General features: G+C 41.2%; 1 protein-coding gene and 1 long non-coding RNA gene across 2 annotated transcripts; one reads left to right on the forward strand and one right to left on the reverse strand.

Moving 5' to 3' along the window:
- Nucleotides 1-1027: 1027 nt before the first annotated feature.
- Nucleotides 1028-11014, reverse strand: glud1b (glutamate dehydrogenase 1b). Its single transcript, XM_079293971.1, has 12 exons — nucleotides 10939-11014; nucleotides 10443-10498; nucleotides 9673-9736; nucleotides 8465-8559; nucleotides 7571-7750; nucleotides 5925-6062; nucleotides 5638-5775; nucleotides 5431-5511; nucleotides 4553-4676; nucleotides 2440-2531; nucleotides 2133-2195; nucleotides 1028-2012 (listed from the first exon to the last, which is right to left on the reverse strand). Exons 1-12 carry the CDS (start codon nucleotides 10961-10963, stop codon nucleotides 1893-1895), a joined length of 1176 nt encoding a protein of 391 aa, XP_079150097.1. The 5' UTR covers nucleotides 10964-11014; the 3' UTR covers nucleotides 1028-1892.
- Nucleotides 2624-4546, forward strand: LOC306795454. The gene is made up of 3 exons (XR_013772992.1): nucleotides 2624-3014; nucleotides 3277-3380; nucleotides 3473-4546. It is a non-coding gene; the product is annotated as an uncharacterized lncRNA (long non-coding RNA).
- Nucleotides 11015-12115: the final 1101 nt, after the last annotated feature.

The raw sequence follows: 12115 nt of genomic DNA on the forward strand, positions 1-12115 counted from the left end.
GATACCTGATGTCAAGTATGCAGATACAACTTTGAGCAGGTTAGCTCAGCTTAGCATAAAGACTGGAAGCGAAACAAGTAACGAGATTGAAACGGCCACCTTGGCTCGGCCCAGAGCTCAAACATGCGCCTACCAGCATCTCTAAAACTCAGATTAATATCAGATATCTAGTTTAATCTGTACTGTAAGTAAAACACCACCATTTATTTTACATTGCTGCTTTTGTACAGTTTAAACAAACAATCTTGTTTACTTTACTTAACACAAAATGTGTGGTGTAAAAGAAACACGTTGTGGTTTTACATGCGTTTACAGTTTGATCTGGAGCAGTGACTTCCTGAAGTCTCTACTGGTCGTCTCAACTGGTACCTCCTAAGAAAGAATATGGAACTTATTATAATGTTTACACTTTAGTTTTTTTATGGATAAAACAAAGGAGACAGCTTTGGATGGAGTCAGGTTACTTGTTTCCCAGTTTCCAGACGACAGAATCCTGTTGCAGATATTGAAACCGCTGTGCCTCTAAATGTCGTAGATCCAGCAAAGGAAGATGTCAGTTTAGTGAAAAAGGATTCTTAAAAGTTAGTCAAATTAGGGAGTATATAATGTAACAAATAAACATCATGGTAAAGTATGTCAACAAAATTATAGTATACTACGCTGAAATCAATGAAAAGGTCACTTATAGTATGTCTAAAAGGTCAGACTGTAGAATGTTAAAGTAATTGAATAGTTTGTTGAAAAGAAATCGATATCGTCCAATATGTCAAAAACGATTTTAAAAAGTCAGGGAATAGTCTGTCAGAAGAAGTCATCGTAAAGTATATTGACTTCATGAAAATCTGATCGTAGTTTTTCGAAAAAAGCCATACATAGTCAGTCAAAAAAATCCGTTTTAAGTTACAATATATCATACTTAAAAAAGTAATATTATAGTGTCGAAAAAAAGTCATAAAAATGTCAATGTTTTCTCAAAAATATCTTGTCAAAACAAATGTCATCAAAAATAAACTGAAGCGACACAATGTATCTTTTTCTGAACATTTTATTAGTTTCCAAAAATGAATAAAATAAAAATAAGTGATTTCCCCCAAAATAATTTCAATGTCGAAGAACTGGACGATTAAAACAGGAAAATTCTACCACGGGACGGGCGGTCACAGTGACACCCGCTCCCCTCTCTTGGCCAGCGGAGGAGTCGGGGAGAAGCAGCTTTTCATATGCGAGCGAAGAGAAAGAAAGAAAAAAAAAAAAGAATACAAAAATGAGGGGGATGAGAATCTATCTAGAAAATAATCCTTGTTGGGAATCTTTCACCAACTTCACTACCAACCACTGCTCCTGAAGAGTTTGACGACAAACTTAAGATTAATAGAGTCACTATTCTCTTTTATTCACATGAAGATAAATCTCAATCCCTTTTAATTAAAGTTAAACATAATTGGCCACCTCCCTTTAGAGCAGAGCTTTTCTGAAATAAGGCATCGGTAGCGCAGTCTAACCGCAGCAGGAGGGTTGAACGTGTGTTCAGCAATCTCAAAATGGGCACTCTGAACATGGCTGCCATACAACAATGTCATGAACAAGAGGGCATGTTACTCTCTATCGCTGCTTTTTCTCTATATAACCTCAGGCAAAACAGGGCAACATTTAAACAGATGCGGATACAGTATAATGGCAGCGCAAAGATCACAGGATAAATACCAGGATAGTCAATGTATCGCTGTGTGTGTGTGTGTGTGTGTGTGTGTGTGTGTAGAAGAGCCAAAGGGCAGCAGTAAACAGTGATACGTTCTGAAGGCTTTTTAGAGGGTGGAAGAGGCAGGAGAGGATGATCAATAGCAGGAGGGTGGGGGGGTGGGGGGGGGGAATTGTGGGTCGCGATTGGCCATCTATGTGAAGGTAAGACCCGCCTCGTTGTAGACTTTGAAGACCTTCTCAATGGCGTTGACGTAAGCGGCCGTCCGAAGGTCCAAACCCAGGTTATACTTGGTCGCTGTGCGCATGATTTGCTAGAAAAGGCAGAAGAAAAACATGTTATTTAATGTTGGCAAACAGCAGAAGAGTTTGTTACACTCGATAATGTGGTGACTGCTCACTAAAACATGTTGGACTGTGTTACGATCTCTTACCCGGGCAGATCTCTCCATGGTGTAGGCCAAACCAGAGTGAACAATATCCTTCTCAGAGGCACCCTTCAAAGAAAGAAAGACAATATAATCATGAAGATTAAGAATAAAAAAACATTAGCATAGTTGCATTTACACAACTTGACTCTGGTAACCTTTCAAACAGAGACAAAGATGGAGAGCAGATGAAGAGTACGTAGTGGCGGTACGTACCAGTGCAGACCCGATACGAGTCAAACTGCCACAATTGTCGGCAGAAAGAATCGTAAATTATTTGATGCATTTTTGTGTGTCGGCAAATGTTACTCACAGCAACTCTGGCCTGGAAGTCAGCGGTAGGTACGACAGGTATGGGCCCACCCTGCTTACCAAACTTCCTCTCTAAACTCTCCTGCACAGACACTGGAAGAGATAAAAGAGGAGAAGGAGAAATTAAAGATATATTTTGTTTCTACATAGTTATTGTATTTATTTAATTGATAAGGACAGAGCATGTAAACAAGCCGGAGTTAGCAATAATGATAGTTTACATCCATTTTCCCTAGAAGGGTAACAAAAACATTACAAGTGTATATACAGATACAAATACACGAGTAGAAAAGTCAAAATACATTGTGCTACATGCACATGTAAGAAATACAAGTGATGAGTCACCACACCAAACTGGTTTAACAACTTGGCCAACTTCTTTTGTCTGACATGACAACATAAGCTAAAAAGGATTGTGGCGTTCAATGATTGCCTGTATGTGAACAAGGCAGAGAGTATAAATAAAAACGGAAAGCAGTTGCTGAAGAGCACTTTTCTCTTGGTCACACCAGCTGACACCTGTCTACGCCGAATTTACAAAGAACATCACCGACAGCCGGAGTCGCCACAGATTCAGTAAGAATACATCTATTTGTCCTTCAAATTCATGTTGACTGAATTTTTCATTTCGATTTCGATTTTTTATTTAAGTTAAATTAAAAACAAATTCATCTTGCATTCAACAAAACATGAGCAGTCTTGTCAGCAGTGTAAAACAGCCAGGCAGGAAAGCATTGAACGATACAAGTTGTCCATGATTGTTGTCGACAATCATGGACATCATTAATCATTATAAAACAGTGTTAGTAAAAACAGCTTGTCCTGCAACCACCACCAGCTGCAGTAAAAGAACAGTTCAACTTCAGGAAGCAGCTGCAGACCCGGCGATTCCCACAACCCACTGAGAAATCCAGAGCATCACACCGCAAAGACAACTACAAGGTAGAACATCACAGCAAGTGATGGCTGAATGGGTTGTGTCATTTATCAGTCGCATGATTTTTCACAAAATGTTTCTTTTTTCTCTAATATAGATGACTGCTCGTAGGTTTGAATACCCTGAAGGATGTACTAGTAAAGGACAAAAGGAAAGGTTCCGATCAAAAACACTGCGTGGCGTTAGAGACACTCTCTTTTGTGATAAATACGATAACGGTGAAATATCCAACCTGGTTTTCTACAGCACAAATGTAAGAGAATGGCTGGGTGTAGTGAAGGAAAATTATCCTGAATTTGAGGAAACTCAACCAGACAACGCAATCACACTCACGTCCGAGGAAGGCAGCATATTATTTTATCCTACTGTAAAAGTTGTGGTAAAGGGCGACAATCTAATGAAGAGGTTTAAGGGAGATTTCCAAGAGATGAAAGAATTAGCAGAAATGGCAAGATTACACGTAACAGATGAGGACGAACGTCCTGATCAGCCAGAGGGAACTCTCCCAATCCCACCCAACCCAGCTGACAAGAGATAGAGATGTGGATGATTGTAAGTAACTGCTTATAAAAGCTTTAACCGAACATGTAATGTCATGAATAGGTAATAGGTTCTAAAAATCAACTACAAATGTTTCTCTGATTTGTCATTTCATGTGCATCTGTACAATTTCTCTTTCTGATGTTTATATATTGGTTTAGAATTGTGCTCGAAGAGTTAAAAATGTAACGACTAGCACACTCTAGTGTCTGAATGTAATGGGGGAGGTAGAGAGCCGTCTTGTGCTCACTGAGCAGGTAATAGTCTGAATGTAATGGGGGAGGTAGAGAGCCGTCTTGTGCTCACTGAGCAGGTGATAGTCTGAATGGAATGGGGAGGTAGAGAGCCGTCCTGTACTCACTGAGCAGGTGATAGTCTGAATGTAATGGGGAGGTAGAGAGCAGTCCTGTACTCACTGAGCAGGTGATAGTCTGAATGTAATGGGGGAGGTAGAGAGCCGTCTTGTGCTCACTGAGCAGGTGATAGTCTGAATGGAATGGGGAGGTAGAGAGCCGTCCTGTACTCACTGAGCAGGTGATAGTCTGAATGGAATGGGGAGGTAGAGAGCCGTCCTGTACTCACTGAGCAGGTGATAGTCTGAATGGAATGGGGAGGTAGAGAACCGTCCTGTACTCACTGAGCAGGTGGTAGTTTGAGTCTCTCTCGTATTTGAAGGTCAGTCTCCCGTAGCTGACATGGTTGAGATTCTTCAGCCACTCGAAATAAGACACGGTCACACCGCCAGCATTCAGGTACATGTCCTGCAGGGTGAAAGATCACAAACTCATCCAACTGTTTGACCTTCACTCCTCTGTGTGTTGAGATATTTTCAGACAATTTCTCCTGTATTGTTTGTTTTAAGATTAAATTTGGGAAGTCTTTTTTTTCTTTCTGTAAAATAAAAAGACACTGAAATACACTGCAAGTTAAATACTATTGTGAAAATGTGGAAAAACATGTAAAAGATCAGTATAACATATAATCAGCATTTAAAACCTGTTGCTTTCACAATAAAGGCTGGATTATAGTTGACATAACTCTTGCTTCCTGTTTTCAGAATAATTTACTTGTTTGGGTTTCACCTTCATGGCTTAGATATTATATTTATAAAGCATATAAAAGATTGTGTATTTTTTACTGTAGCATTAAATATTTATGACAAATCCGATTCCGAAGTTAATCTGCTCCATAAGGACTGGTTAGATGTGGTTCCATCACATTAGAGTGACTCTGCTCAGAAGTATGTGAGGTCACATTTCTGCCCACTTCAAACCAGCGAGACGAGTTCAGACAAAAAGAGAAATGAGAAATCTTTCATGGGAAACAACCAACACCGGTCTAACTTTGGCAAAAATGTGAATGTTAATGTAGGAACCCATCGCTGAGAATTTGATAAAGTTAATTTGCTGCCACAGTGCAGTTTTGTAAACATGTTCTAAAGACATTTCTGAATGTTAAAGAGTGTTTCCAGTGTTGTAGTTTGCATTTCTGTGTGCGTGCGTTGATTGTGCTCACAGGAATAACCATGACGTTGTTCTCCAGGAAGATCTTGTCAGCATCTGGAGTGGTGGGTCCATTGGCACCTTCAGCAATGATCTGAAAGAGACAAAAAAGACACACACACACACACACTTCACATGACTGCAAACAGGATGTAACTCACGTGGAGTAAACGAACAACTTAAATCACAGCACCTGGGAATAATCCTAGTGAGTGTTTACCTTGGCCTTGATCCTGGGGGCGTTGACACGCGTGAGCTGCTTTTCTCCGGCAGCAGGGATCAGGATGTGGCAGTCGGCTTCCAGAATGTTCCCTTCGTAGGCTTTGGCGCCTGGGAAGCCCACAATGGTGCGGTGTTGCTACAGAAAGGGAAGAAACACATACATGGGATAAAAAAAAATGTTTATGTTTCAGTGGATTTTCATAGGAAAAAAATAAAATAAAATTAAAAAGAATACAACTTGGAGGTAAGGAGACAGAAGTGAGGGGAAGGCAGTGGTGCTGGTACCAGTTTGTAGTCCTCCAGCTGTTTGGGGTCGATGCCCTCAGCGTTGTAGATGGCGCCATCGATCTCACCGATGCCCACACACCTTGCCCCGAACCTGTGCAGGTACCTCATGGAGTGGAGACCCACATTACCAAAGCCCTGTGAAAGGTTACAGAAAGTTAATAATCAACACGGTTTAATATAACTGTGACATTCACTTTTTAAATCATTCGTTATCATCAGTGGTAAACATTCTTCAAACTATGATTCAGCTCCCTGCAGCTCCATGCTCTGGTGCCACCATGTGGCCAGTTATAACATTAACATCATCTGCCTTCCAGTCCGCAATGAGACAGTCTGAAGAGACGCAGTGCATTGTGGGTAGTAGAGTATGTTCAGTAAGCTCAAGTCTAATAGACATAAATTCTTGCAAATTGAGTATGCCAGACAGAGTGTGTATGTGTATATATATATATATATATATATATATATATATATATATATATATATATATATATATATATATATATATATATATATCAATAAATAAAACAGTTAGAAATGTTGGAGGAGGAGGAGGATGAGATATATATATAATATATATATATATATATATATATAAAAATTACGAGTAAAAGCCCGGTCATGACCCGGTCTCGATACCACACTAGATATCGGTCTCTCCTCCTTTCACTAATAAATCTCTAAGAAAATCTAATCTCAGCACAACATAATCCTCAAACACACACGCAGAGGGATCCTCCTCCTCCAAAAAAAAAAAGCAAGGAAAGGATAATTAAATGTGTGATTTTAATCCTTGTAAGTTAACAGCGCAGATCCTCTTTGTGTCTGAATGTTACACATGCAGGGTTGTTCGTAGGGCAACGCAATTAATCAGAAGTGTATCGAGATGGCAGTACGGCCTACAGCAATTATAAAATCACAGGAGGCTAAAGATTTGTTAAAGGTGAAATGTTGGCCCCGCCTACAAATCATATTCTGCAGAATTGAGAAGACGTCTTTTTTTGGTACAGTTACAACAAAAATCACAGCATATTGTAATATGTTTTTCAATGAAAATGAGAATGATGTATAAATTATTATTCCCTCTAATATTGCAAATCATATTGTGTGTGTGTCCGTCCATGCCATGTGACAAATGGAAGTGAAACTACAGCCGTACTTATCTTCTCACAGATGTAAAGTTCAAATCAAAAGGTAACCTTATTGAAAGAGAAATGTTCCCCAACTCTGTCCTCCGTGTCTATTGCCTCTTTGTTTGAGACTTGTGTGAGGTTTCTTTTCACAAAACATTGGGCTCAACAACTTAACAAAACTGACTCACAAGGCTTGACAAGCAGAAATTAGAGAGGTTTCTACCAAAAGACTATTACTTGGTCCCGCTCTCTCATGAACAAAGAAATAAAACCTCCTTCGGTTCTCTGCTGTCTGCTCAGCAAGAGGAGATCAGGTCCGGGCTCAAACAGATGGCATGACTCTGATTGAAGCTCTAAAACACATCATCATGATTTCAAATGAAAACTTAAATCCTTTGAGTATCTGTGCGCAGATATCTGCAGCACATTCAGGGTCTCATCGCTCCTGTTTCCATCTAAAATGTCTCTTCTTTGATGAAACTCTGTGTGTGTGTGTGTGTGTGCGTGTACCTGGATGACGAAGGTCTTGTCCTGGAAGCCGGGTGTGAGGCCCACCATGCTCATGTAGGACGCCTCATTGATGAAGTTCTCGATGCCGTGGAAAACTCCACGGCCAGTGGCTGAGATACGTCCGTGGATTCCTCCCTGGCTGATGGGCTTTCCTGTCACACACGCGTGGGCGTTGATGTCCTGCCAACACACACAAACAGAGAAAGATCAGACCACATGTACACTATTACTCACTACCCATAGTTCTCTGCCCTCAGACACCCAGAGCAGGAATGCGTCACCCACTCGAAAGCCATGCCAGGCGTATCTGGAACAGACTTAAAAGATTTTCACTTCATGAAGAGCAGCAAATCCTCACAATAGAGGAGCTGGATCCTCAGAACACTTTTCCTGGAAGACTCATTTTATCAATTATTTTTTAGAAAAAACCAATTGACATTATCGAACGATCATTTGAGCTTTAATAATCACTCAGCTCTAGTCTAAATCTAGTCTATTTATGAATTCACAATTATACTTTTTCTTGACTCCAAGACAGTTAAAATCAAGGTCAAGTAAAAGTATCTGACTGTTCTAATTTTTGTGTAAAACAGCTGTGATATACAGATTAAAATGTGCTCAAACATACTTGGGTAAATATTTTCCATCTTTGGTCAAATAAGCCCTGTTTGAGAAGTTTTGATAGGAGAACTTTTAACTGATAAACACACAGGCCTCAGTTTGTGAGAGAGGAGGAATGTCTCAGTGGTCGGCTGGAAAGGGAGAGGCAGGAAACCACTGCTCATGCTTTACATGTGACTCACTCCTCGCTTTTAAATTTGACCCATTTTAAAATTTTAACAAAAACATAACGGGCAAGTCATACGGATTGGTTGTGTGTGCCTGAGAACTCACAGTGTGTGCAATGGTGTTGGCGTACGTGTCGGCGATCCAGGACATTTCCCTCTCTCCTGTGCTCATGTCTGGGGCCGGCACGTCGATGCCAGGTCCTGGTGAAGGCAGACGGGTAGGAAAAAGAGCGTTAACCAAGCCTGCCAGTCACGGTGCAGGGATTAAATCACCACACACACACACACACACACACACACACACACACACACACACACACACACACACACACACACACACACACACACACACACACACACACACACACACACACACACACACACACACACACACACACACACACACACACACACACACACACACACACACACACACACACACACACACACACACACACACACACACACACACACTTTGCCGGTTAACACAATGAATCATTCATAAAACCAAGTTTCCAGTCTTGACAACTAGGCACCTTGGCTGGTCCTAAATAATATAAAATACATATCTATATACACACACACCACCTTATTATATGTATTCAAAAGCAGAAGCATGCATGCAGAGAGCTGGGGGATGGGACTACTGAGAGAGAGAAGGATGGCTTTCTCAATCGCGGCAGTTTGACCATGTTACACTCGTGCTGACAGCAGGGCAGTGATGTGTGCAAAGGGTGCTGCTTTGCCTCCAGGGTGTATAAAAACTCAGTGGTGGAGGCGCTTGTATCAAACCTCACTAAATGACAAGTATGTAACAGACCATGTCATATCTCTGTTTGAAGTGAACACATCACACAAACACTAACATGCATTCATGTAGGGGCCGTTAAACATAAACTCCGGCTAAGCAAGTTATGTGCCGCCTTGCTTAACAGGTAAATACTACGACTTTATTCAGAAACTTATCTGATTTCTGTAATATATTACGTTCACAAATCATCGGCCAAAGTTAAACTCATATTTCAAACCTGTGCTTCTTCTTTCACCATTATTAATTGTCTCCCTTTCCAGTTTACACAGGCACACCCTGAGCTACCCCAACCTGAATAAACAGCGCTGGATTACAGGAAATGTTTACTCCTCTGGGTGGAAACATTCACCTCTCACCACCACAGCCTTTTCCAACAGAGTCAAATAACAACAAGAACACTGTCACGAACCAAATGAATACTCACAGTACAACCAATAGTTTTGTAATAACTTTTAACAGTCATCAATTTAAACAACGGTTTAAATTCACACACAGAAACTCACCAATAAAGCCCTTCTTGGCCAGCTCAATGGTGAATCTCCTGGTAATCTTCTCCAGCTCATTATCCTGCAACAGACAGACACCGTACAGAGTTTAGGAAGAGCCTGTTGGTTACAGTTTGAGACATTCAAGGAAGAGAAAAAGCAATCCAAACAGGGTCTCGTCCGTATAAACCAATAGTTTCCATTTGATATAAAGAAACAAAAAGGGTGAGGTTGTTTTTAAGGAGCTTATTTCCAGTTAACTCTGAGGCAACAGCCGATCAATAGCCTTCAAGTCCGTTTATATCACAGTACCTCAATGGATGCACTAAAATCCCCATCCGTAATCCAATAAAAGCACCATCAGTTGAATGAAGAAACTTAAAACCACAAAATACTCGTACACATCGGAGTATCTACTGGGAACACAGTCACTGCTGCCGTTAAACTCAAATTCAATCTAAAGAAAGACACATTTGATGTCTTGTTCGCCCTCTCTTCCCATCTCAATCTCTCTGTGATTATTTTAGTCTTCTCATTAATCAAAAAGTGCAAATTGAAAGGATAAGATCCAGCAGCGCTGCCTTTTGCATTCCGGTGTGATTGAATCATCGTCCATGTTTGTTTGGATGTGGGAACAGAAGAGAGCTCATATCCCTCCAATGACTGCCAGCTTGTCTTAAAGGCTGCGTTGCTCTCCTTTACGTCTTACAGCACACAGTGAAACATGTCGGTGTACCTCTACATGTGAGTGTGGGGGGGGGGGGGGGGGCTGACATTAGAAGGCTTACAGAGTAATTCTTGGTGTTGATCTTGACTCCAGCTTTGGCTCCCCCAAATGGCACATCTGTAGGGTAATAATAAGAGCTTTTAAATAAAACATTCAAACACTATACGAGTACATTTTAAAACCATTAGCCTCCGCTTCAAGACAATGTGAGCACGATGATAGAGAAAGGTGCTAATAAGCTACTTGACGATTATGCACAGAGTATTAAAAAGTCGGCGTGGTTTTAAATATCAATAGCTATTTCAGACTGTGTGGGCTACAACGCACTAGAAGCTTAATTATCCTTTGCAATAGTTCACTACGTGTTCACAATCGGGAAGAAAACTCATTCAAATATGCAATACTTAAGATCAGTGTATTAGATGAAATACTGGCATATGAATGTGCAAAGAACACCAAGTTTGGGCTTTTGTTTTGAACTTCGTAAGACAAAAAAACATGGGGTAACCAGCAGGAGCCTTTGTGGAAGACTAATATATTTATTAAATAATACTTACCAACAACAGCACACTTGTAGGTCATCAGAGAGGCCAGAGCTTTGACCTCGTCAACAGACACATCTGGACTGTAGCGGATACCTAAAGGAATCACACACACACACGAAGTTACAACACTGCCACTAGCAAAATATACTACACATTGTTAAAGATGTTTTCTTGTGAGTAAAACACTTGTATAATGTATTTTAAAGTGTCTTGTATACAGATTAAGTGTTTAGACCGCAACGTGGGGACATCAATGGCCTACACCGACACTGAAACTGTCTCCACTACATGTGCAGCTCAACAACAGAAAGAAGAAATGAGTAGCAGAGATGGAGCACGGTCAAAGACCGGACTGGACCAGTAATCAGAGTACCGTAGACCACATGAACAGGTCAGAGATCATAGATTGTGCCCGGCAGTCACGGTAGCAGCGTTCGGCGGGCGGAGACCTCAGGAACCAATCCCAGCTTCCCATTCTGACTCCCGCGCCCGAGCTACAGTCAGTCCCTCCTGCTGTCTAGGGTTTACTACTGTCTGCATGACGCTCAGCGTTACATGAGACCATACAGCCAGGCCGCCCAAGTACTACGTCATCTTATTGGTATAGTGTGTGTGTGTGTGTGTGTGTGTGTAAGATTGTCTGGCAGTACCAAACATAGCTCATCCAGGGTTAGCTTCCACAGAGAAGCCCCAAGGGCAAACGGCACAAAGCGGAGGAAAAAGATTTCTTTGAGGGGACAAAAGAACCGTGTGTCATTTGTAACCAATAGAAACAGAAACCCAGGAAGCACAAGTTAACCACAATAACGTCATCCTCAAGTGCCACGTTGGTGCCCACCCACTTCCTTTTAGTTACTGCAGTCAGAGGAAAAGATCAAACCTCCCAAAAGGAGGCGCTGTCTTTAAGAGTGCTGCTGTGGTTCCCACCCTTCCATCTTTATTTCCATTCTTCCAAAGATCAGCTGAGTTACCTCGAGACCAACACAAGACTGGAGCTCGCTGATCAAAAAGAAAGAAGGAAAAAGGCCTGGCTGCCTATACACTCATCCCCCCCATCCATTTCTCCACCCAGCCAACAGCTCACCACAGCAACCAGATTTCAAACACATCTATAAACACATTCCTCTGTAATAGAAGACAGATTTTTTGGAACTAAACAGAGCCCGCACTGAAATCTAGAGTTCCTGCA

Source organism: Melanostigma gelatinosum (genome assembly GCF_949748355.1).
Source record: "Melanostigma gelatinosum genome assembly, chromosome: 21".
NCBI lineage: Eukaryota > Metazoa > Chordata > Actinopteri > Perciformes > Zoarcidae > Melanostigma > Melanostigma gelatinosum.